The sequence below is a fragment of the Sciurus vulgaris genome (assembly GCF_902686455.1).
Source record: "Sciurus vulgaris genome assembly, chromosome: 14".
In the NCBI taxonomy this organism is placed as follows: domain Eukaryota; kingdom Metazoa; phylum Chordata; class Mammalia; order Rodentia; family Sciuridae; genus Sciurus; species Sciurus vulgaris.
The window spans coordinates 78,643,119-78,668,481 of record NC_136475.1 but is presented as its reverse complement, the minus strand read 5'-3'; the positions used below and the strand labels follow the sequence as shown (position 1 = coordinate 78,668,481).

The 25,363-nt window shown below is 36.6% G+C and overlaps 1 protein-coding gene across 1 annotated transcript in view; it reads left to right on the top strand.

Moving 5' to 3' along the window:
- Positions 1-25,363, top strand: part of RAB10 (RAB10, member RAS oncogene family) — an 87,037-nt gene that overhangs the window by 56,996 nt on the left and 4,678 nt on the right. The window contains exons 2-5 of the mRNA XM_079111091.1: positions 1,645-1,705; positions 16,806-16,944; positions 23,587-23,676; positions 24,756-24,857. Of these exons, the coding sequence (XP_078967217.1) occupies positions 1,645-1,705; positions 16,806-16,944; positions 23,587-23,676; positions 24,756-24,857 (392 nt within the window). The remainder of the gene's footprint in view (positions 1-1,644; positions 1,706-16,805; positions 16,945-23,586; positions 23,677-24,755; positions 24,858-25,363) is intronic.

Sequence of the window (25,363 nt, the reverse complement as noted above, 5' to 3'; positions counted from 1 at the left end):
GATGTAGTCAATAGAGCAGTTTCAGAGTTCTCATATAGAAAGGATATGCATAATATTAATAGTATTTTTGTGACAGGGCTGCCACATGTCTTTAATCTTATGTTTAATTTGTAACTCAAACTTTTACCTTCTCTAGTAACTTTTTCACTGCAAAATAAAGTCTGGATGGGTATACTTTTAGAAATTTGGGTAGTTCTAATCTTTGGTGTATACTTTAGAATTAACGGACTTAATCTATTCCTTTGGTATTCTTCTGAAGCAATGCTTGTTTTAGTTTTATTTCTTGACATAAACCTTTTATGTTAAGATCTTCAGGGCTGGGGTTGTGGCTCAGTGGTAGGGCCCTTGCCTAGCATGTGTGAGGCACTGGGTTCGATCCTCAGCACCACATATAAATAAATATATGAAATAAAAGTCCATCGACAACTAAGAAATTTAAAAAAAAAAGATCTTCATTGGCTTTATTTTCAGTTCTTGAATCAGGAAACACTTCAGTGCGTAAAACAGAATAAGTGTTCTCTCTTAGTGTAAACTTTTAATGCTGTAAATTTCTCTCTGGACCCCACTTTGAGCTGTATCCCCCCCGCCCCCGCAAGACCCTCACCTCCCGTACTGGGGGTTGGACCCAGAGGTACTCTGCCACTGAGCTACACTCCCAACCCAATCTGTCTATCTTTAAATTTCGATACAGGGTCTCCCTAAATTGCTGAGGATGGCTTTGAACTTGGTATCTTCCTGTCTCATGCTCCAGAGTAGTTGAGATTATAGGTGTGTGCTGCTGTGCCTGACTGTATCCCACAAATTTTAATGTTATGTTTCCATTATAGCTTAAGAATTTTTTTTTCTAATTTTCATTTTAATTTTTTTGACCCATGAATTTCCAAATACTTGGAAATTTTTCCAGATGCGTTTTTGTTAGTGATTTCCAGTTAATTTATAATTTGTTGTGGTCAGAAAACATACTTTGTATGATTCCAGTAGTTTTAAATGTAGTGAAACTTCTTTTATGACCCTTATATTTTTAAAGAGTGTGGAATTGGAGATGTAGCTTAATGACAGAGCATTTGCCTATCAGTATAAAGCCCTGGGTTCATTCCCCATCATCTTTAAAAAAAAAAAAGTGTATTTTCTGGTGTTGAATATAGGTTTATATGTGAATTAAGTAAAATTGGTTGATAAGCATATAAATCAGTTCTTCTGTATTGTTACTAAATTTCTGCCCACATTTTAAAAATCACTTATTAAGAAAGGGCATGTTAAAATCTCCAACTGTAATATTAGATATTTTAAATTTTACTTATTCCTAATTTGTAAAAACTCAAATTTCAGTGTAGTTATTTATACTGTTATCCTGGATTTTATATTACTCAGGCTTAAAATAGTAGACTCCATTTGCTAAGATGTGCTTTAATCTATATATCTAGAATCACACAAACAAGTTTTGAAAGTATAAAGCTTATTTATTTATTTATTTTTTTTGAGTGGTTCTGGTGATCAAACCCAGGATCTTGCACATGTTAAACATCTCTGCCTCTGAGCTTACATCTCTAGTCCAAGTATGAAGCATTTTTATTTCAGTGAATTTTACTGTAGCAAGCACAAAGCCACAATTACAACTTTTCCTTTTCTCCTCCTATGTTATAGGAATAGACTTTAAGATCAAAACTGTTGAATTACAAGGAAAGAAGATCAAGCTACAGATATGGTAAGTGATGCTAATTTACTCACTTTATTAGCAGAATGCCAGGTTCCTTAAGGTTTGGTAGTGAAATTCTTCCTTGTTACTTGTCTAGATACTTTTAGATTTCCCTTTCTAAAGCAGACCATCAGGTGAGCTTTCAATGAAGTAGAAAGATTATTGCCAAGGATTTTGTTGTCCATGGGATTACATGAAATAATCTACGTAGAGGCTTTAGCACTATGCTTTGCTCACAGGAATCCAATATGAAAAGTTAAAATTATAATTCTTTAGTTGCTTTGAGAATCTCGAGCTAAATTATTAATTTTTCTCAATGTGCTTTAAGCTTTTTATTAAAAAGAAGAGGTTGGTCCAGGTACAGTGCTAACACATGTAATCCAGTTGGCTCAGGAGGCTGAGGCAGGAGGATCTCAAGTTCAAAGCCAGCCTCAGCAACTTAGCAAAGCCCTAAGCAACTTAGTGAAACTCTGTCTCAAAGTTTAAAAAAGGAAATGGGGCTTGGGGATGTGACTCAGTGGTTAAGCGCCCCTGGGTTCAGTCCCAGGTACTAAAAAAAAGAGGGTGTTGGGGACTTAGCTCAGTGGTATAGTTCTTGCCTCACACACGTGCTCTGGGTTTGATCCCCAGCATCACAAAAAGAAAAGAAAATTATAGGCATTATTTTTAATTAACTTTGTATAGTTTTACCTACAAATGTTCAATACAGTTCTTCGAATTTGCATTCATTCTGAATCATGAACGTTTGGTGGGGGTACTGGGAATTAAACCCATTACTTAGTACATGCTAGGCAAGCACTGAGCTATATATCCCTAACCTTTTTTTATTATTCATTTATTTATTACTGGAAATTTGACCCAGGGCACTTTACCACTGAGCTACATCCCCAGCTCTGCTCCCCTCTTTTTTTGGGGGGGGCGGGGTGGTGGAGGAGACAGGGAGGGTTTCACTAAGTTACTTAGGGCCTTCCTAAATTGCTGAAATTGTCCTCGAACTTGTGATCCTTCTGTTTCATCCTCCTGAGCCACTGGGATTACAGGTGTGTTCCACTACCCCCAATTATTATTATTATTTTTTTTAATGGGGTTTGAACCCAGAGCTTTGCAGTGGTACAGCTACATCCCCAGTGGTCTCCTCTCCCCTTTTTAAAAATTTTATTTTGAGACAGGGTCTCTAAGTAGTTTAGACTGGCCTTAAACTTGCTGTCCTCCTGCTTTTCAGCCTCCTGAGCAATTTGGGATTGCAGGCAAGGGCCTCCACTCCTGGACTCATGGACTAAATTTATAATAGCAGTATTTTTTAGTGGAAATTATTTATATTAAGGTTTTAAACCATTAAATACCCACCAGGGCATGGGGCTTGGTATAAATGTACATATACTTGTGTGTGCAATTGAAAAAAGTTCACAGAGCAATTTTTTTTTCATATATATTGTGCTTTATAAAATAGGTAAGAAACCTTTGTCCTACTGAATTTGCCCTGATATTCCACCTTCTACGAACTTTCTCTTCTGTTCCTTGACCTTGTAGATTTATATATTTCTCTCCCTTTATCTTTTTAGTTTTTATGTAGCTTTTACAAGTAAACGTAACAAACAGCTAACCCTTCTTTCAAAAAAGAAGTATCTTCCTTTAAAGATGGTCTTTAGGAACAGTAAGCCCTCCAGTATGGCTTCGAGATTAATATATAAAAGATTTCTACTATACTATAAAACTCAAGCACAGTATAAAAATTATAATATTTCTAATTTAAAGTTTTAGACTTTTGTTCTGTGGTACTAGGAATTGAACCTAGGCCCTCAAGTATGTTAAGTAAGTGCTCTACCACTGAGCTACATCTGTACCCTACCCTTTGTTTTTAATTACACTTATTTATTATTTATTACTGTTATTATTTTTGGGTACCAGGGATTGAACCCAGTGGTGCTCAACTACTGAGCCACATCCCCAGCCCTTTTTTAGTATTTCATTTAGAGACAGGGTCTCACTGAATTGCTTAGGCCCTTGCTAAGTTACTGAGGCTGGCTTTGAACTTGTGATCCTCCTGCCTCTGCTTCCTGAGCTGCTCGGATTATAGGTGTCACCACCACCCCTGACCTGTTTATTTTTGAAACAGGGACTTGCTCTGTTGCCCATGAACTGGCCATGAACTTGTGGTCCTCCGGCCTTAGCCTCCCAAGCTGCAAAGATTAGAGGTCTATACCACCTCACTCTGCTAGACATTTTTTAAAAGTATTTTTTAATACTTTTATGTCACTTTATTTATTTTTTATGTGGTGCTGAGCAACTTCCAGTGCTTCACACATGCTAGGCAAGTGCTTTACCACAGAGCTACAACTGCAGCTCCCCAGCTAGACTCTTTTTAATAACACCTGAGATAAAACATTCTGCATGCTTACATACCAAGGAGAAAGAGGCCATGATTTGGGATCTTAGAAACTACCCAGGATAATTCAAGAAGGCTTTTTTTTTTTGGAAGGGGGGTGTACTGGGGATTGAACTCAGGGCCACTTGACCACTGAACCACATCACCAGCCCCCTTTTTTTTTGTTTTGTTTTGTTTTTTATTTAGAGACAAGGTCTTACTGAGTTGCTTCGCTCCTCGATTTTGCTGAGGCTTACTTTGAACTCTCGATCCTCCTACTTCAGCCTTCTGAGCTGCTGGGATTATAGGCATGCGCCACTGTGCCTAGCATCAAGAAGTCTTTTAGCATGAAAAGCTCCATTACTCCCAGCTTAAAATATCTTGAAATTTAAAAATTTGTTCTTATCCTTAGTGCTTTGCTTTCATTTGCTACTAGAAAGCATGGGGATTTTTATATTCTTGAATTCAGATACATATATTTTGATTCTTGTTCCATCATGAAAATGCCTGTTCTGTAATTGAATATTACTGTTGAAATTCCTTCAGTCTGTGCTAAAGCTTATGTCTTTTTCTTCCTTCTTTGAATGATCTTCATGTCTTGCTTTCTTTCCAAACAAATCTTCCAACCAACTTATCTGTTGTATAAGGGTAGGGATATGTCTTCCCTAGCCAGGGCATATGTATCTAGGCCAAAAATAGCTTTTTAGCTGACAGAGAAGAGCTGTGCCGTTTTAAATCCCAGATCTGCAGTTTCCACCACAATATACCTATATCATGACATTTTTCCATAAAGAGTGGTCTTGCCAAGAAAATGGCCATAATAGATAACTTGAAGTCTACCTGCTCTTTGTTTTTATTTTTGAAGGGTGACCTGTCAGGAATGTCTGTCACTATCAGCATTAGTATCATGTACAAGTAGCAAATTTTTGCATTTACATAGTCACCCTAAATCAGTAGTTTTGTTTTGTTGAATTAACCGCTTACCTAAGGTGCCAGATACTTGATACTCATCTTTGACTTTTCCCTTAGCCCCCATGTCTAGTTCATTATGAAGCCCTAATGATTCTTTCTCCAAAATGTCTAGAATCCATATATAGTTCTCCATCTCTAATGTTAGACCTCTCTAGTCCATGCCACCATTACCTCTTCTAGTAGGCTCTTACTATCTTAACAGATTCTTCTTGCCCTTTACCTTCTTCCACACAATAACCAAAGTGACCTTTTCTCAAATATAAATCTGATCATGGTTCTGATTTCTTCCCCCAATTTTGACTTTACTTTGCATTTCAAATGAAAGCCCAAAGCCTGAATCTAAATTCCTTACCACCCACCTTTCTGACTTCATCTTTGTCTGCCAGTTACTTTCTCTTGTGTATAGTTTCTAGCCCCAACTGGTCTTCTCTTAATTCTATAAACATGAGAAGTTTTTTTTTCAATTCCTATGGCTGTGGATCCTCCCAACCCTCACCCTCTGCCCATAGTTATACTGAGCATTGTAAAGTACCTTTTCATTTCAGAGGTCTGGCTACTGGTCCCCTTTGACCTCATCTTTCACCATTTTGCTCTAGCCCCTGTGGCTATTTGTGCTCCCCTGAGCATGTCCAGCATGTTTCCATTTTAGGGCCTTTGTACTTTGACTGTTCTTTCTGCTTACAATGCTTTTTCTCATCATTCAAATGCCTTCTCTCATCCAGATCTCAGTTCAGCATTACCCTCAGAGAAGCTTGTGATGACTAGCTGTAGAAACCCACTCCTTCCAGGTACCATAACATTTAGTTTAGTTTATCTTTGTCATAATAGTATTCAGCATATGAAGTTTCTACATTTAAAATGTGTTTGTCCAGGGGCGGGAGGTGCAAAAAAAAAATAAATAAATAAAATAAAATAAAATAAAATGTGTTTGTTACTGTTCTCCCACTAAAATGCAAGTTTTTTGAGGGTGGGGATCCCTTCTGTCTATTCTATGCTTATATTCCCACCACCTACAACAAAGCTAGGCAAATACAGATATTTAGTAAATAATTGTTGACTGAATGACTTTGGTTGGTGTCTGTTCATCCTTCACTTCTCACCTTCTGTAGAGAGGTTCTCACTGACCATCCTCTCTAGATTATTTTCTCCATCCTCTTTATCCCATTCTCCGTCACTCCTCCTTATTTACTGTTAGAATTTTGTCACAGTTTAATTACTTATTTTATAGTTCTTATAGAAGTAATACTCAACATGTGAAATTTGACATCCTAATTTATAAAGTAAGGAATAACTTCAGTGTGTTAACACACACACACACACACAGAGTTATGGAATATGGTGTCTCTGTCTTGAAGAGCATATTGCTATTGCTATCGGTGCTTAGACTAAAAATAATTGTCATGGTAGCAGGCAGAGTACACAGCTTCGTTGACCGCACTTGTAGGACTTGAACAATTAAGAAAATAAGCTATTTTAATTCCTAGGAACATATCACTCCCTTTATAACATGTCACTGGGGAAGAGAGTATTTCACAATGTTCCCTCAGTTGTGTATCATTTTTATGTAAGGAAAATCTACTGCCATTGGCTTATAGTCAGAAACCTGATCTAACTAAGTAGGCTGGGAAGGAAAAAAATGTAATAGCTGAGGAAAACTGAATAGTTTTGAAAACAGGCTTAGAAGTCTGTTTTATGGTGACAAAAAGAAATTGTGAACATGTACAATGTTTACTCTTTAGATACTCAACACCTGCTTTTGCTTACTGGATTGGATTAGACTTAGGCATAAGTGTGTATGCCAACCTAAAAATAATTTGACCATTGAACAAACATCTGTGGCTATTTTTAGCCCTGGGCAAGAAGTTGCCCTTTAGCTAAGAGAGAGGCAAGGACCCTATTCCTTGGTTTGAAATAGATTGTTAATAACCTTAACAGTTTACGGTAGGGACTGGTATAATGAGAATCTAGGCAGGAATCAAGAAAAGGATAATTTTGAGATGAAGGATCCCAGGCCATATTGTGGGGCAGATAAAATCATGCTGAAAAGTACAAATGAAAAGGGGATATGTAAAGCTAAAAATGTTTAACAGAGAGATCATATAAAAAGAGGAAAGGATAATTGGATATAAGAGATTCACAAAGATAAAGGAGACAAAATTCAAAGAAGGGAGGGAGTAGTTTGCCGTGGATCAAAACAAACTTACTTTTTGAACACAAAGTGGTGATTACCTATCTTTTCAGAGGGGTCATTATTATTTCAACATCTTTTATGTTGGTATTTTATAACTAACCAGCAATATAATATAAAAGCCCCTCTCTAGGTTCTGTTGATAAAACTTTAGCTAAATATAAGCAGCCTCTTTTATAAGAGTTCTTTCTTAGTGGAAAATTTAGTCATAGATTTGACTCTGAAGCGTATATATAATTTGCTTATTGTGTAACGTGAATGCATGGGGAAGAGGAAGCATATAAGAGCCAGAAAGTGTTCGGAGTGGTGTTCATAGTAGAGTGCTCTGAAGGATTTCTCTAAATAGTTATTACTTACAACAAAATTGAAATGTGTCTTGTACCTCCTACACTACAGCTGTTAGACACTACTAGAAGCCCAGGTCCTGCACATTCTTTATCTGTACATTTCCAGCCTGCATTGCAAGTAGGAGACTTTAAGCCCCTCTAAATGGAGTTCGGTGGTGGTGAGAATTATTGATTGGTTTGTGTTTCTTTTTTACCAGTTCAGAAAGAACTAAGTTATTTCTTCTGTATTGAGACTGACCTTTGTTTTATTGTATTATATTTATGTATTCCTCAGCCTCCTGAGTCACTGGGATTATAGATATGCACCACAGCACCTGATTTAGACCTTTGTTTTGTTTTGTTTGTTTTGTGATGAAGCTTTAACCCAGGAACATTTTGCCACTGAGCTACATCCCCCAACCCTTTTAATTTTTTTAAATGTTGAGACAGGGTTTCACTAAGTTACTTGGGACTTCCCTAAGTTGCTGAGGCTGACCTTGAACTTGCCATCATTCTGTCTCTGCTTCCCGAGTCACTGGAATTACAGGCATGTGCCACCAGGCCTTGCTTATACCTTTGTTTTTAATGAAATCATTTATAATTATACCTCCCACTTTGTAATTGAATACATAAGATTAGTAAGAGATAATGAAACAAGAATGAAATGAGAATAATGGACCTTATAAATATCAACTTATTTGTTTTATTTAGTCTGTAGAATTTATCTGTAAACTTGGCAGCCAGTGCCAGAAAACAAGTGGGGAACAAACAATGTCTTTTTTTTTTTTTTTTTTTTTTTAAGTTTTCTATGGACCTTTATTTTATTTATTGATATGCGGTGCTGAGAATTAAACCTAGTGCCTCACATGCTAGACAGCTGCTCTACCACTGAGCTACAACCCCAGCCCAAACAATAAGATTCTATAAAGCTGTTTGTTGAATGATTATTATTTTTTAATATTTCGTTTTAGTTGTAGGTGGACACAATTTATTTTTATGTGGTGCTGAGGATCAAACTGAGGGCCTCACGCATGCTAGGAGAGTGCTCTTACCACTGAGCCACAACCCCAACCCTGTAATGATTATTAATAAGCAGACAAAATAAAAAAGATAATGGGATAAAAATTGTAGTCTGAGAATATAAATATGCAAATACAAACATAGACATGTAGGTGTGACTGTGTAGTGGCTTGCTCACTTAACCTGATTTAAGAGTAACACCTAGTAGAGTTAATAGCATGCCTTTGAGATGTTTTTAATTTTTCGAAGTGACATTTTTCTTTGCAGTTTTTTGGATGAGTACTGCATTACATCCTAACTGTGCTTCTGCACACCCATGGCCCCATACCCATTTTCAACATAGCACACAAAATGACTTTTTTTTTTTAATAGTGCTAATAGTGCTGGAGCCAAAAACCTAGGGCCCTACTATTGAGCTACATCCTTGGCCTCCACGGAATGACATTTTAAACACTGATTTAGACATCAGAGCTGGGTCCTGTGGTGCATGACTGTAATCCCAACAGCTCAGGAGGCTGAGGCAGGAGGATCCTGCGTTCAAAGCCAGCCTCAGCAATTCAGTGAGGCCCTAACCAACTTAGTAAGACCCTGTCTCTAAATAAAATATTAAAAGGGCTGGGGATGTGGCTCTGTGGTTAAGTGCCCTGGGTTCAATCCCTTTTACAAAAAACAACAACAAAATATTAAGATATTTATTTTAACAAAATCCTCTATAGACTTCATATCTCACTCAGGGGAAAAGCTGAGTCCTTGCAGAGGCCTATATAATCGGCATTCCCTGCTCCACTTCCACATCTCTTACATATTAGTCTCTTCTGTTGACCCTCTGAATTTATTTCTTAACTATGTCCCAGGCCCAAAATTTTGCACTTGTTCTTTTTGAAACACTCTTCTCTCATGTATCTTTATGGCATATTTCTTTACTCCCTTTACCTTATCAGTGAAGCCTTCTCTCACCCTATTTAAAATTGCACTTCCTGCCTCACACTCAACCTTAGCCCTAGTCAGTCAGTTTGTCTATCTATCAATCTTATAGGCCTAATTAATTAACTTTATTTTTCTTGCATTAAAATGCTACATAGTAGCCATAACTGGATCCCGGTTCCTGTAATGGAGATTCTGATGTGGATCTTGATAGGATGGTCAGTGGATTCCTGACAAGGAGACTATCTGCAATCATAATCTCTTGAGGTCGCGGGGCGTGGGTGGGGATGGGGATAAAGAGGGAGAGAAAGACAAAGCATATGTGCACATGCTGTAGATCTTGGAGATAGAATCAGAGTTGACCTTGGCAAAGTTGACAGTGTTGGTCCTAGCCACAGCGTAGCAGTCTTTGATACCAACCATCAGCAACAGTTTCTTAGACATGGTCTAAGACAAGGCTACTTGCTTCTTGGTACCAGAATTGGCCACCAGAACAGAACTGCAGTGACCAGATACCTTGCAAAAAGACTCTGGAATATTCACTTATCTTAACCTTACTGTAATTGGATGATGAAGAACTTGGCCAGAAAAATGGCTCTGTGGATGGCAGTGGTTACTTGTTTGGAGCACTGAACACCCAGATAGATGTGACTCTTGGAGTCCTTGATGGTGACAAAAACCTTGAACCTGGTCCACTGGCCAGTGGGGTCTGCTTTTTGACGGGCATAATTTTTAAAACCCCATTCTTGAGGATATCTCCAGAAAAAAAGTGAATGATCTTGGACTCTGTATGGGGAAAAGAGGTAGCTCTTCTCCAAGGACTCAATCTTCATGTCTTTGACCATGTGTCACAGGGTAGTCACTGGGAGCTGCTCCCTGTCCTTGACCTTTCCTCCATGAGCTCTGTGGCCTTGGCTGCAGTCTCAGCTTGGTTACTGCTGCTAAAACCTCCAAATTGAGACTCAACCCACCCACTCAGTTGCTCTACGGCCTTCCACAACACTGGCAGCATCAGCAATTTGGTGTTTACTCAAAGAAAACTTAGTCTCTTTTCTTGGTATATTTTTGTCTAATTGGCATTTATCAGTCACCCTATGACATTCATTCCATGTTTTTATAATTTGTTGTCCATTTGAAATAGAATAAACATCATTAAGGCAACAATTTTTCTTTTGTTTATTGCTTTATCTCCATTGCCTAGAATAATGTCTGGCATATAATAGTTGCTCAACAAATACTTGTAGAATGAATCAATAGGATTTCTGTTTGTCTTAAAGGACAGACCTATATATTTTGAGATGAAATGAGCATGTGACAGAACTGACATTTTCTTAAGAATATTGAAAATCCAACCAGGTCTTTGATTTAACTAAATGAAAACAATTTTATCTTACCCTTGTAACTGAAATAGACTGCAAACAAAGCCAGGGTTTTCCTTGTGAAGCAGCTTTAAGGCACAGATGAGTATTAACTTTAGAGAGGTGTTATTTTTTTCTTGTTTCTTTTTTTGATACTGGGAATTGAACCCTTTACCACTGAGCCACATCTGCATCTCTTTTCTTTTTTATTTATTTATTTTCTTTTTGGGGGTGTCAGGTATCAGGTATTGAACTCAGGAACACTTGGCCACTGAGTCACATCCCTAGCCCTATTTTGTATTTTACTTAGAAATAGGATCTCACTGAGTTGCTTAGTGTCTTGCTTTTGCTAAGACTGACTTCGAACTCGCAATCCTTCTGCCTCAGCCTCCTTAGCTGCTGGGATTTCAGGTGTGCGCCACCATGCCTGGCTTCATTTTTTTATTTTGAGACTGGTTCTTGCTAAGTTGTTTAGACTGGCCTCAAACTTGAGAGCCTCCTGCCTCAGCCTCCCAGTTCACTGGTATTACAAACTAGAGAGCTTTTAATGTAGTAAAACATCCTCAGAGGCAGCTGACCTAGAGCATTGTTAGTACATCTTTAAAATATGGAATTAAATTTTGAGTCTCATATAGTGGCCTTTTTGCCTATTTTATGGAAAATATTCCTCCTATTATTTATAAATGAAGGGTACTTAAGGACCTTTAAGACCATACAACTGGGAGGGGTGGAATCTAAGGATAAACTTGTGAACTCCAAGTCCATGTTCTGCTTGTATCTTTACATAATGCCTAACACATAAATACTCAGTAAGTATTTGAGTTGATGAATAAATTGAGAAATGAAATGCATTAAGTACATTTAAAATGTGAACGATGGGGAGGAGCCAATCATGTACAAGCATTGGGAATAGCTTTTACAGAAAACTCTGGGGGTGTAGCTCAGTGGTAGAGCAAATGCACAACCCTGGGTTCAGTTACCAGCACCAAGGGAAAAAATAAAATACAGGCAAAAGTGCAAGCTTTATGTATTGAGGGACAAGAGAAAAAATGTAACTCTTCTGGTTGGAGAGAAGGATGCCCATAATAATGGAGACTGAAGAAAGAATAGGTTTATAAAACCCAGAGTAAAGAGTTTGGAAATGATTTTACTTATAAGGTGTTGCTATTAGAAGTTTTTTTTTTTTTTAAAAAAAGCTGGTTATCTTTTTAGTTTGTTTGCTTTGTAATGAATTTATTAAGACATGATTCACATGCACATAGTTATTCATTTATTATGTATAATTCATTTGTTTTATGGTTTATTTGTAAGGTTATACAACCATTGTAAAAGAAACCATATACCTTTCACACCCAATTCTCCCAATCTCTTCATTAGGGTACTGACTAATTTACTTTTTGTGTAGATTTTCCTATTCTGGACATCTTTTACATATGGAAACATACAGTGTATGATCTTTTGTGATTGGCTGCTTTGATATAGCATAATGTTGTCAGGGTTGGTCTATATTGTCTTTGTATCAGTACTTAATTTATTTTTTGATGATGTGGATCACACATAGGGCCTTGTACATGTTTTTTGTTTTGTTTTTTTGTGAATATTATGTGTGGCCACATAATATTCTCTTGTATGGGTATATACCACATTTTATTAATTTATCAGTTGACAGATATATGGGTTGTTTCTACATTTTGTTACAAATAATGTTGCTGTGAATATTCATGTATATGTTTTTGTGTGAACATGTTTTTATTTCTCTTGGTTATACCTAGAACCAAAAATTTTTATATTGTATGGTAGCTCTGTTCAATGTTTTGAGGAAATGCCAGACTTCTGTAATGACTGCATCTTTCTACATTGTCACCAGTAACATATAAGTATACTACTTTCCGTACTTCTTACTAATGTGTTACTGTTGTTCATAGCCATCTTAGAGGAACTGAAGTAGTATCTTATTGTAGTTTCGATTTGCTTTTGGCTTAAGATTAATGGTGTTGAGCATCTTACATGTTTTTAATTGGCCATTCACATATCTTTTTTGGAGAAATGTCTTTTTTCTTTCTTTCCTTTTTTTTTGATACTGAAGATTGAACCCTAGGCCTTTCAAATTCTAGGCAAGCACTTTACAACTGAGTTCCAACCACAGCCCTTTTTATTGTTGAGATAGGGTCCTCCTAAGTTTCTTATGACCTCAAACTTGTAATTCCCCCTCAGTTTTTTGAGTACCTAGGATTACAGGCATGCGCCACTGTGCCTGGCCTCCCCCACTCCTCCCCCCCTTTGTTTTTTCCTGTACCTGGGATTGAACTCAAGGGCACCACTGGGCCACATCCCCTGCCCTTTTTTATATTTTATTTAGATTTAGTGTCTCACTGAAGTGCTTCAGGCGTCACTAAGTTGCTGAGGCTGGCTTTGAACTTAATGATCCTCCTGTCTCAGCCTTCCGAGCCACTGTGATTACAGGCATGTGCCCCTGTGCCTGGCTGTACCTTTAATTTTGTTACACGGTCTTGCTAAGTTGTCTAGGCTGGTCTCAAGCTTGTGATCCTCCTGCCTCAGCTTCCTGAATTGCTGGGATTACAGGCATGTACCACTAGGCCAAGCTTAGATTATGTTTTGAGTTGATTTTTTTTATGTGGTGTGAGGTAGGGATCTGACTTCACTTTTTGCTTGGGTATGTTCAGTTGTTCCAGCATCATTGTTCAAAAAGTATATTACTTTCCCCATTTGAAGCTATTGGAAGTTTTTAAGGAAAAAAAGAAAAAGATCAAACATGTTTAAAGAAAATTATTCATCTACTGTGTGAGCCTAACATCTCAGAATCTTAGAAGGCCAGCAAAAGATCCTGAAAAGGAGCAGCCAGTGACAGAGAACAAAGAACAAAAATGTGTATCTCGAAAGTCATGAGTATAAAGTATTTTGAGAAGTAAAAGAAGTCAACTATGTGGAATCCTGCTTAGTGATAAAGATATATATTAATAAAGGAAGTAACTCTTGGATTTGTCAAGCTGAAGGATATTGAAGACATTTCAAAGAGCAGTCTTGGCATTGGGTATTTATTAATAGCAGTTTGTTTAAAGTTGATTCAGTGAGCCTGGGGATGCAGCTCAGTGCATAGAGCATGTGCTTAGCAAGGGCAAAGCCCTGAGTTCAGTGTTTACCAAAAGGAATTGGCTGAGGAATGAGTGTAGGGAAGAAGCAACTGTAACTCTTAAGAAGGCTCCTGAGAAACTGAAGGTGTAACTGAGTGATAAAACACTTGCATAACTTGCAAAAAGTCCCTGAGTTCAATAACCAGTACTGTGAAGATTTTATTGTAAATGTTGACAAGCTTATCTTTAAATTTGGATGGAAAGAGTAGCATAGCTTAAACAATTCTGACAAAGTAAAATGAGTGAAGAAAATCACTCATTTGGCTTTAAAACGTCTTATTTAGCTACAGTAAACCAGTAAACCAAGATAGTATGATAAAGGGGAAGACATGGCACAGAGGTCATTGTAACAGAATAAAGAACCCAAAATTAAACTAGAGCATAAACTGTAGATTTTTGGCAAAGGTGCAGAAGCAGTATGATAATACTTTGTACCAATGTTAAGTCAAAATATATGATCAATTTAATAAACCATAGACTTTTAGATACAAATGTGAGAAATCTTTGGGAATTAAGACTTGATTCATTTTTAAAAATCAGTAAATTGAGCAACATAATTAAGAACTTCTGCTGTACAAAATACCTGTTCAGAAGAATGAAAAGAATACCTGTTCAGGCCTGGAGAAACTATATGCAAACCAGAGACCTGACAAAAGGCTTGTATATGAAAAAACTTTGAAAAGTCACCAGTGAAAGAGAAAGCAAGCAAGCAGCCAGGTATGATGGTGTAATCCCAACCTCTCAGGGTCTGAGACAGGAGGTTGCAAGTTCAAGGCCAGCCTGACCAATCTAACCATACTCTGTCTCAAAATAAAAAAGACTGAAAATGTAGCTCAGTGGTGGAGCACTTGCCTATTACATGCAAGGCCCTAGATTTAACTCCTAGCACCACAGATAAAACAAAAATCTCTCTTTCAGAAAGTGGGCAAAAGATAGGAAACAGACATTTTATCATAGGATGTATGAATGACAAGTAATTAAGCACATGAAAAAATGTCCAGCTTCATAAAGAAATAAATAAAATGATGAAGCATCACTGTATGCATGTGCCCTATTAGAACAACTCTGTAACAACTAAATCAAAAACTAATGACAACATCAAACGCTCTTGGATATAGAGAAATACATCTCTCATTCATTGCTAGTGAAGTGTAACACAGCAGTTACTCTAGAAAAGTTTAACAATTATACACACTAAACTTGTGACTAAAAACTAACATTCCTGGGCATTTATCTCAGAGAAATGAAAATATGTCCACCCAGAGACCTGTACATGAATGTTCATAAAACTTCATAGCCAAGAACTGGAAACAACACAAGAATCTTTACATTGGGGAATGAGTAAACAAATTGTGGCATATCCACACCACAGAATACTAACCAGCAATTAAATGTGACAGACTCATATTACGTGAACAACTTGTATAGGATCAAAGGTATTATGCTGAAAAAAAAAATGATAAATGCCAATTACAGAAGGTAGTGTACTGTGATTTCTATTTATATAACATTCTGAAAAATGATAAAATTTTACACATGAAAAACTAGTAATTGGCCATAGTTCAGGGACTGTGGGAGTGGTGATGAAAGCAGTTCTCTGTCTTGGCTACAAAAATTTGTATGTGATAAAATGTAGAAAACTGTGTATGCACACATATACAAGTAATTGCATAGTAAGAAAAATCAAAGTCTGAATGATCAAGATCTGTAGATTGTACTAATGTCAGTTTCTGGTTTTGCTATTCTACAGTTTTATAAAATGTTATTATTGGGAAAAGCTGGGTAAGGTACTCAGGACCTCTCTGTACTGTTTTTGTAACTTCCTCTAAGGCTATAATTGTATTTCAAAATAAAAGTTAAAAAATGTTAGGTGGAAGCTGGGCATGGTGGTGTACTCTTGTAATCCCAGCAGCTTCAGAGGCTGAGGCAGGAGGATCACAAGTTTGAGGCCATCCTCAGCAATTTAGCAGAACTGCTCAAAAAAAAAGAACTGGCTCAGTGGTAAAGAGTAGTGATGAGAATGATGATCCATAGAAGAGAGAGAATCTGATGATGCAAATGAGAGGGAATAATTACTGGAGCAAAATATATATTAAACCTTTGGCATGAAGGCATTAAATAATAAAGAAATGCTATTTACATATATCTGTCACTATTTATAAATTAGGTTATCTTTACAACTTTTTGTAAATGATACTAAATGTTGTGTTGTTGTCCTTAAATATTCTTAAAATTTCACATGCCTTTGTATTACATAATACAATTAAATGGTTAAATAAGATGGAATTCCAAGAGTTTTTATGGTGCTTGCTGGGTATGTATTAAATAACTTCCAGAGTTTTATTTATCTCTTTCTATGTTTTCCCTTCCAGATTTTCATTCAGTATGGTTAACTCATTAACTTCCTTCAACAAAGTGTTTATGTATATATACTTAAGAAAAACCATAATTGTTTGCCAATTAAGACTTAAATGAGTGGTTGTTCTGTTTTGCTTTGTGGTAGATTGTGGGTTTTCAGGGTCTTTTTTGTTGTTGTTGGTTTGTTTGCTTGTTTTTGTTTTCTGTATTTTGTTTGAGATGGGGTTTCCCCATGTTGCCCAGGCTGCTCTCTCAGACTTTTGGACTCCAGCAATCTTCCTTTTTCAAGGATTCCAGAGTAGCTAAGACTACAAGCACAGGCAACTGTGCCTGGATAGATACAGTGTTTTAATATCTACTTTACCAAACTATTCTGCTGTTTTGTCCTTTATCTGTAATGTAGTAATATCAAAATGCTTAATAAAATTATTGACTGTTTATTTCAGGGATACAGCAGGCCAGGAGCGATTTCACACCATCACAACCTCCTACTACAGAGGAGCAATGGGTATCATGCTAGTATATGACATCACCAATGGTAAAAGTTTTGAAAACATCAGCAAATGGCTTAGAAACATAGATGAGGTAAGACCTAGAAATCATGTAAATGCTTCCATCTTAAACTTTTGGCCAGTCTATTTATAAAACCCCATTCAAGGCAATTACTAGTTTTTCCAGAAACTGGATGGCTATCCTATAAGATGGCCCCAAATGGAAACTACCAATGATTTTTTTACAGTGCCTGTCTCTAAATGAAAATGTTACCAGTGAGTACCCCCCGCCCCGCCCCATTACTGGGGATTAAACTCAGGGGTACTTTACCACTGAATATATATACCTATAACCCTACCCGCCCCCTTTTTTAAAACATTTTGAGATATGGTCTTGCTAAGTTGCCCATCTGGTGTCAAACTGCCAGCCTCCAGCCTCAGCTTCCTGAGTAGCTGGGATTATAAGGCATGTGCCACCATGCCTGGCTTCAGTTATTTTCTTCCTTTTCCTTTTCCTTTTCCTTTTCCCTTTTCCTTTCCCTTTTCCTTTCCCTTTCCCTTTTCCCTTTCCTGTGTGTGTTGGGGGTGATGCTGGGGATCAGTTCCAGGGCCTTATGCATGCCAAGCAAAGTACTCTGCTACTGAACTACATTCCCTACTAATTTTAAAAATTGCTTTTAAATTATAGAAATGTTATATTGCTTCTAGGAATTTTAAAATATACAGAGTACTAATACAGTAAAAAAATCTAACCAAAAAAATGCCATATCACTGTATGTGAAGATACCAGTTTTTTAATAAAAGTAAATTTATAAAAGCATGCTGCAACTTAGGTGGCTTCTTTTTGGAATCACTACTGCGTCCAAGCCTTTGAATTTCACCAAGAATAACTAAAAAATAAAATTTGTTGTTGTTGTTGATGACATGATACCTTTACTTATTTATGTATTTATTTCATATGGTGCTGAGAATCGAACTCAGTGCCTCACACGTGCTAGGCAAGCACTACCACTGAGCCACAACCTCAGCCCAAGAGACTTAACTCTTTAAAGCACAATTGTACTGAATTCTCAGTGATCATAACTACCTTGGCTATAGAGATGTTCAGGGAAAGAGGTGCTTTGGACTAAAGGCCTCAGTTTAGACAACCCCTTAGGAAACTTAGTTTCATGTTTTTTCTCTAATATAGGAAGATATTCGTTAGCTCCAGTTTTTATAACATATGCTTTAATTTTTTTGACAGGTTCTTCTTAACTATTTGCATATTAAAACAACTTCGTGAGTTTATGTTTGTGAAACACACCTTGGTTTTTTAAGTGTTTTCATGGTTAATTACTGAATTTAAATATCCTTTTAAGTTACTTGCCACCTCTAATTTATTTAGCAATGGACAGTGTTCTCTGTCCAAACTAGTGATTTTCAATCAGGAGCAGTTTAACCGCTAAGAGAGCACTTGGTGATATGTGGGAATGTTTTTGACTGCCACAACTGGGGCACAAGAAGAATGCTACTTGAATCAAGTAGGTGGAAGCCAGGGATGCTGCTCAATGTCCTACAATGGACAGAACAAACCCCTTGAATTATCTGGCTCAGAATATCAGTTGTGCTGAAATTGAGAGATACCCCACCCCCATATCTAAACTCATCTCTTTGTATTAGTATCTTAGGAAATAAGTTGATTTTTAAGCTAGTTATAGTCTGGATGTGTAATATATATGAATAGACATGTTTGTGCTCCTGCATAAACATGTCACTGTGGATGTGTCTATGTGGTGCATCTACCAATCTGTCCTGTCTTTGTGTGTTTTGCCTGATGATTGTACAGGTTCTGTGCATCTGAATGAAAAATATTAAAATGCATGTTGACATAAAAAAGCGTATGAAAAAAAGTTCTGTACATTCTGAATTCTGTGGACCCTAGGTTGGCAGTGGAGCCTATGTTAACTTCTTGGTGCTTGGTGCATTAGTATTACTATGTAGGGATAATCTTAGCTGTAAAGGTTTGTGCAGTGCTGTGTTTCTATTTTTGTTTTTGTTTTTTTATGTTGCTGGAGATTGAACCCAGGGCCTTGTGCTTGCAAGGCAAGCACTCTACCAATTGTGTTATATCCCCAACCTGTTCATTGCTGTTTTGAACTTTTCAGTTGTATTCATTACTCAGAGAAGCATATTCTAGCTGTTTCTCAGGTACTTTATTTTCTTAGCCTCACTGTAGATCTTAGAAAGCTTCCTAGACCAGGAGGAACGTGTTATTATTCAATGAACTCAGAAATATATCTTTGTCGGATATGTAATAGTTTTTCACTTCTGTATTTGAAAACAACCTTTTAAAAACAGAGCTGGGGATGATGGTACATGCCTGTATTCCCAGTGACACAGGAGGCTGAGACAGGAGAGTGGCAGGTTCAAGTTCAGCCCCTAATGAAATCCTGTCTCAAGATAAAAATAAGTACATTAAAAAGGCTAGGGATGTGGCTCAGTGGTAAGGTGCCCCTGGGTTTGACCCCCATTATCAACAAAGGTAGTTAAGGAGCCAGGTTTAGGCACAATGCAGTTCTGTTACTAAAATATAATACTTTGAAAAACATTTCTGATAATCACAACATCTAGCTAGGAATGTAATGAAACCTCACAAAAACATAATATATTATATAAAATTGAGCACCTTGCTTATATATAGGTCATTAGTCATACTAAGAAGTACTTGCTCTTTCTGAACACCATTAATGGAACAGAAGTTTTTTAACTTCTTAATGAAATTTTAACAGTAAATACAATATACCATGAGTCAGTCCAAATGCAATTCCAAATTTCCCGTCTTGGGGGAAAAAGCATATGCATCAATTCTAAAGAGAAAGGAATAGTTTAGAAGCCTTCCAGATCATTGCTGATGTTTTAATGACATCTGATTTGAACCTAATATTGACTTTTTTCCCATGTCCTTTTTTGCTAAGAGGTACCTAACCCCACCAGTTAGCCAAGGTTAAAGAGTGGAAGAGGAACTTGTACAGCAAGTTTGGGCACAGGCTAGTCCATTTTAATTTGTGCTAGGACCAGGGTGTGATCACCATTGTCTTACATTAAATGCTGCTGCTCTAGGACCCACATTAAATAGTTCAGGGTTCCTTAAGGTCATATTTTTTCAGGTTTACTTTCAGTTCTATTTTTAAGCTCGAGTTATATTTATGCTCTAGAATTGTACCATTTCCTCATTAACCTCAGAATAGTAATGTATGTGGTTATGGAGGTATATATAGTAGGATGTAAATTGGTGGTCAAATTGTCAAAACTTTTTTTTTTTTTTTTTTTTTTAACCAGGTTCAAAATACCTTAACTCTTCTGTTTACGTGTAATGGAATTTTATCCTTTTCGTACTTTATTGATCATTTATTGGCTTCCTTCCATTGGCTTGCTTGTGCCTTAACTTATGAGTATCCTTAGTTGAATAGTGGTCTTTAATGCTGTACTTAAACTGTCTTCTGTTTTAGTGGGGGTTCACATTAGTGTCTCTGGAAACTTAACTGAAGCATTCAGGTATTGATAGATTATTTCAGGGGACTGGACCAATACACACTTCATTACTGGAGCCTTTTAGATCAGTGATCCTGTAGTTTGTGGGATTTTAGTAGGACATCTTTTGGAATTTACAGACTTAGAAAACAATATACTTCCTTACATAATTTGAAAATTTTGTTGTATTTATTTAGAATTCTTGAAGCCCTTGAAGTACATCCACAGATTCCAAATTAAGAATGTCTCTTAACCATTTTTAGCACATTGCACCTGCTTTGTTGCTAGTTGTTAGTGGACATTTGCTAAGTTGCCTTTGTTTTAGCAATAACATAAATTAGGGGATAAGACCCCAGAATCCCTAGATTGTTTTTTTATAATATTTTGTATAATTTCTTTTCTAACCTTGATACTAAGGGCATCTCATATCCCACTTAAAGAGGTACCTGTCCCTGACCCCTGACATTTTTGTCTCCATTTAAACCGTTACATATTATGTAACTTCCTTGGGTATGCTGTCTTATGTGTAGGAAATGAAATAACTCAACTGCAGTCATTTGGTGTTTCATGTTTTTGGTTTTAAACATTTTTTTTTTTTTTTTTTTTAGGTCTGGGAATATAGCTCAGGGTTAGAGCAAGGGAGGGCCCTGGCTTCAGTACTGAGCACCACAAAACCAACCACACAACCTACTTTTATTGTGGTTGATATATGTAATCTTTTTTTGATAACAAGTTAATTGGCATTAACAGATTTTACTGTTATACAATTATCAACATCCTTCTCCAGAATTTTTTCATCTTCCTAAACTGACCTCTATTAAATTATAACTCATTTCCCCTTTCTCCCAACCTCTAGCATACATCTCTCTTTCTGCCTCAATTATTGTAGGTGCCTCATATAAGTGGAGTTGTACAGCATTTATTCTTTTGTGACCAGTTTATTTCATTTACCATAGTCTTGAAGGCTCATCTCTGACATGTGTCAGAATATTTTTAAGACTAAATAATACTCCATTATATGTATGTATCACATTTTATTTATTCTTTTATCTGTCTGTGGACACTGGGATCGTTTCCACTCTTTCACTGTTGTGAATAATGCTACTATGAACATTAGTGTACACATTTCTCCTTTAGTCCCTGCTTTAAATTCTTTTGGTTATATGCCTAGAAGTGGAATTGCTAGATCATTTGGTGATTCTCCATTTAACTTTGAGGAACTGCCAAACTGTTTCCCACAGTGATTGTTAGCATTTTGTATTCCCCACTAAGAAGGAATATAGATTTTAATTTCACCACATCCCTGTCACTGCTTGCTTTCTTATTTTTAAGTACTTAATTTCTGATTTTTTTTTTTAATTACCTGTACTAATGAATGTGAAGTGGCATCTCAATTTGGTTTTGATTTGCATTTGTTTATCTTTTTTTTTTTTTTTTAAAGTACTGGGGATTGAACCTAGAGGTGCTTTACCATTGAGCCACATCTCGAGCCCTTTTTATTTTTTATTTTGAGACAGGGTCTTCCTAAGTTGCTCAGGGCCTCACTAAGCTTCTGATACTGGCCTTGAACTTGTAATCCTCCTTGCCTCGGCCTCCCAAGTCTCTGGGATTAGGGCATGTACCACAGCGTCTGGCTCTTTATCTTTTTTGAAGAAATATCTGTGTAGGTTCTTGGCTTATTTTTATTTATTTACTTACTTACTTATTTATTTATTTATTTATTGGTACTGGGGGATGAACACAGGGGCACTTAATCACTGAGTTACAACTTCAGCTCCTTTTTATACTTTATTTAGAGACAGAATCTCACTGAGTTGCTTAGGGCCTCACTAAGTTGCGGAGGCTGGCTTTGGATTTGTAATCCTTCTGCCTCAGCTTCCCAGAGCTGCTGGGATTGCAGGTGTGCACCACCTTGCCCGACTGCTTATTTTATAATTGAGTTGTTTTTTGTTGTTGAGCTTTTTAGATACTAATCCCTTATCAAATACACGATTTGCAAATATTTTCTCCTCTTTTATGGTTTTTTTCACTGCCTTGATTGATACTTTGTTTTGCCAAAGTTTTTAATTTTTAAAAAAAAATTTTTGTTGTTGATGAACCTTTATTTTATTCATTTATTTATATGTGGTGCTAAGAATCAAACCAAGTACCTCATACATACAAGGTAAGTGCTCTACCACTGAGCCACAACCTCAGCCCAAAGTTTTTAATTTTGATGATATATAGTGTGTGTACTTTTTTCTTTTGCCATTATTTTTAGTGCCATAATTCAGGAATTTATTGCCATGTTCTTTTTTCATTGATGAGTTTTGGCACCTTTATTGAGGCTCTCTTAGCCATATATAAATGGGAGACTTATTTATAGACTTTCTGTTCTATTTTATTAGTCTATAGGTTTGCCTTTATGCCAATACCACACTGATTTGATTGACAGTAAGCCTTGAAATTGGGGATTTAGTGTGAATCTTGGGGGTGTGTGTGTGAGAGTTAGTTACTGGGGATCGAGCCCAGTGCTTCACTGACCTCATGCTCTGCTGCTGAGCTACATCGCCAACCCTATATATTTTAAGCTTTTTTTTTTTTTAGGCTTTAAAAAAATGGCTTTTAAAATTACTACTGACAGTTATTACACTTTTAAAAAATTTGTAGTGCATTTTAATTATACAGAATAATGAGTTTCATTGTGGCATATTTATAGTCCTATAATTTATATATATGCTCATATTTTGGGCTATTTGGGAGGAAAAAAAGGTCATTGTGATTTCGATGGAGGTAACCTTTTGTTTTTAACTGATTTTTCTTGTGTGTGGGCCTCTTGTAATCCAGCAGTGGTAGTTATTTGAGACATGAAAGACTTCATAAAATTTTAAATTAGGACTTTTGCATTATAAAATCTAATACCATGATCCAGCGTGGATTTAGATTATGCGTTACAGATTTCCAGTTTCAGGTCTTTGGCCTGTGTCACCTTTTGGTGAGACTATATCTAGAAAGTAGACAGCCTCTTCTATGGGGAAATTACATTTGGCATGAATATTTCTTAGGAACTGTAACTCTTTTGCTAGGTAATTTAAGAATTTGTGTAAGCTTTCAACAGGTTTTAGGGTAGTTTCTTTAAAACTTTCATGCTATGAAAATGACACTAATTGAGAAAAATAAAATGTTTGGAAAATATTAAGTCATGATGCATGGTAGTGTGTAAAAGTAAAATGTCATTCCATTTTAGCATGCCAATGAAGATGTGGAAAGAATGTTACTAGGAAACAAGTGTGATATGGACGATAAAAGAGTTGTACCTAAAGGCAAAGGAGAACAGGTAAGAGTTTTTTTTATTGAAATTGATATATTGCTCTTTTCTTTTTCTTTTTTTGCAATACTATGGATTGAACCCAGGTGTAATCTGTCACTGAGCTACACCCAGCCATTTATTGTTTGTTTGTTTTGTCTCTTTTGGAACTGGAGATTGAACTCAGGACTTGGCAAATGCAAAGCAAGCACTTTACCACTGAGCTACGTCCCAGCCCTTTTATTTTGAGACAGGGTCTCCTTAAGTTGCCCAGGCTGTCCTCAAACTTGCGGTCCTCCTGTCTCAGCCTCCTGAGTCATTGGGATTACAGGCAATGCTGACCCTTCTTTGTGAAGATAATTCTGTATTTGATTGTTTTGATTCTGGTGGTGATAAGTGCACTAAGCTAGTTACATAGTTTTTTTAAATGCTTTTTGGAAACACTAGCTTATCTTTTGAGTGAATATTTTTTCATTACATATCCAACATGTTATGGGATAATCAGATTTATGGCTATAGTATTTTTAACTTCATTTAAGCTACAGAAGGAAAAATACAAATCAAGAATTCTTAGTTTTTCATCTTAGGACTTTAAAGAAATCAATTAGTATGATTCCAAAATTTGACAATCAAAAACCTATATGTGTGTGGGGGTAGGGGAAATAGAAGTTGAAGAGATTAGATAAAGGGGAGTAAAGGGAAAGGAGAGGAGATAGGAAAGACAGTGGAATGAATCTGACATAACTTTCCTGTGTACCTATATAAATACAGTACAGGAAATCTCACCATTACATACATCCAAAGACTGGGATCCTAATTGAATAAGATATACTCCATATTTGTATAAATATGTCAAAATAGACTCTTGTATAACTAAAAAGAACAAATAAAAAACAAAAGCATACAGATAGCAAGCAGCAATTATATAAATCACATAACGTTTCTAAAAGAGTTTGACTCATTGAAATAATCTGCTTTATACATTCTAGTTCAGACTATTGTCTACAGAATAAAATTAGTATTCCCTAAGATGTTACACCAGTTGATGTTGTAACAACTTGACAACTCATATGTGATAATTTTATAATGCTATTTTGCTTCTATTTTAGATTGCAAGGGAGCATGGTATTAGATTTTTTGAGACTAGTGCAAAAGCAAATATAAACATTGAAAAGGCGTTCCTCACATTAGCTGAAGATATCCTTCGAAAGGTAAGTTCCTAGTTTTACTTTGCTGAGTGTCTCAATGGAATATTTTTATCTCTTCTAAAATACTGATCTACATACAAAATTTGGGTTGTGTGGTATTTTTTCTTATACCTGTTACCAAAGTTTGATCCTGCAAAGGGAAGTAAGGGACTTCTAGCTAGCTAGATTGCTGGAAGCCGTTAGCAATCTGACGCATCTAGTCAGAAGCAACATTTGGTATCTGGGCTCTCATAGTCACTCTCCGGTCCCCAGTTTCATAGTGCCAGCTTTTTTTTTGTTGTGTGTATGTGTACATGCATGCACGTGTGCTGGGGATCAAACCCAGGGGTTGCTAGGCAAGCACTACCACTGAATGACACCCCCAGCCAAGCCTCTTTTGATTCAGCTTTTTCACCCTGGGACTTGTTTCATTCATTTACACTCTGTCTCTCTCTCTCTCATGTTTGCCTAGTACTAGGAATTGAACCCAAGGGATGCTTTACCACACAGCTACATCCTCAGCCCTTTTT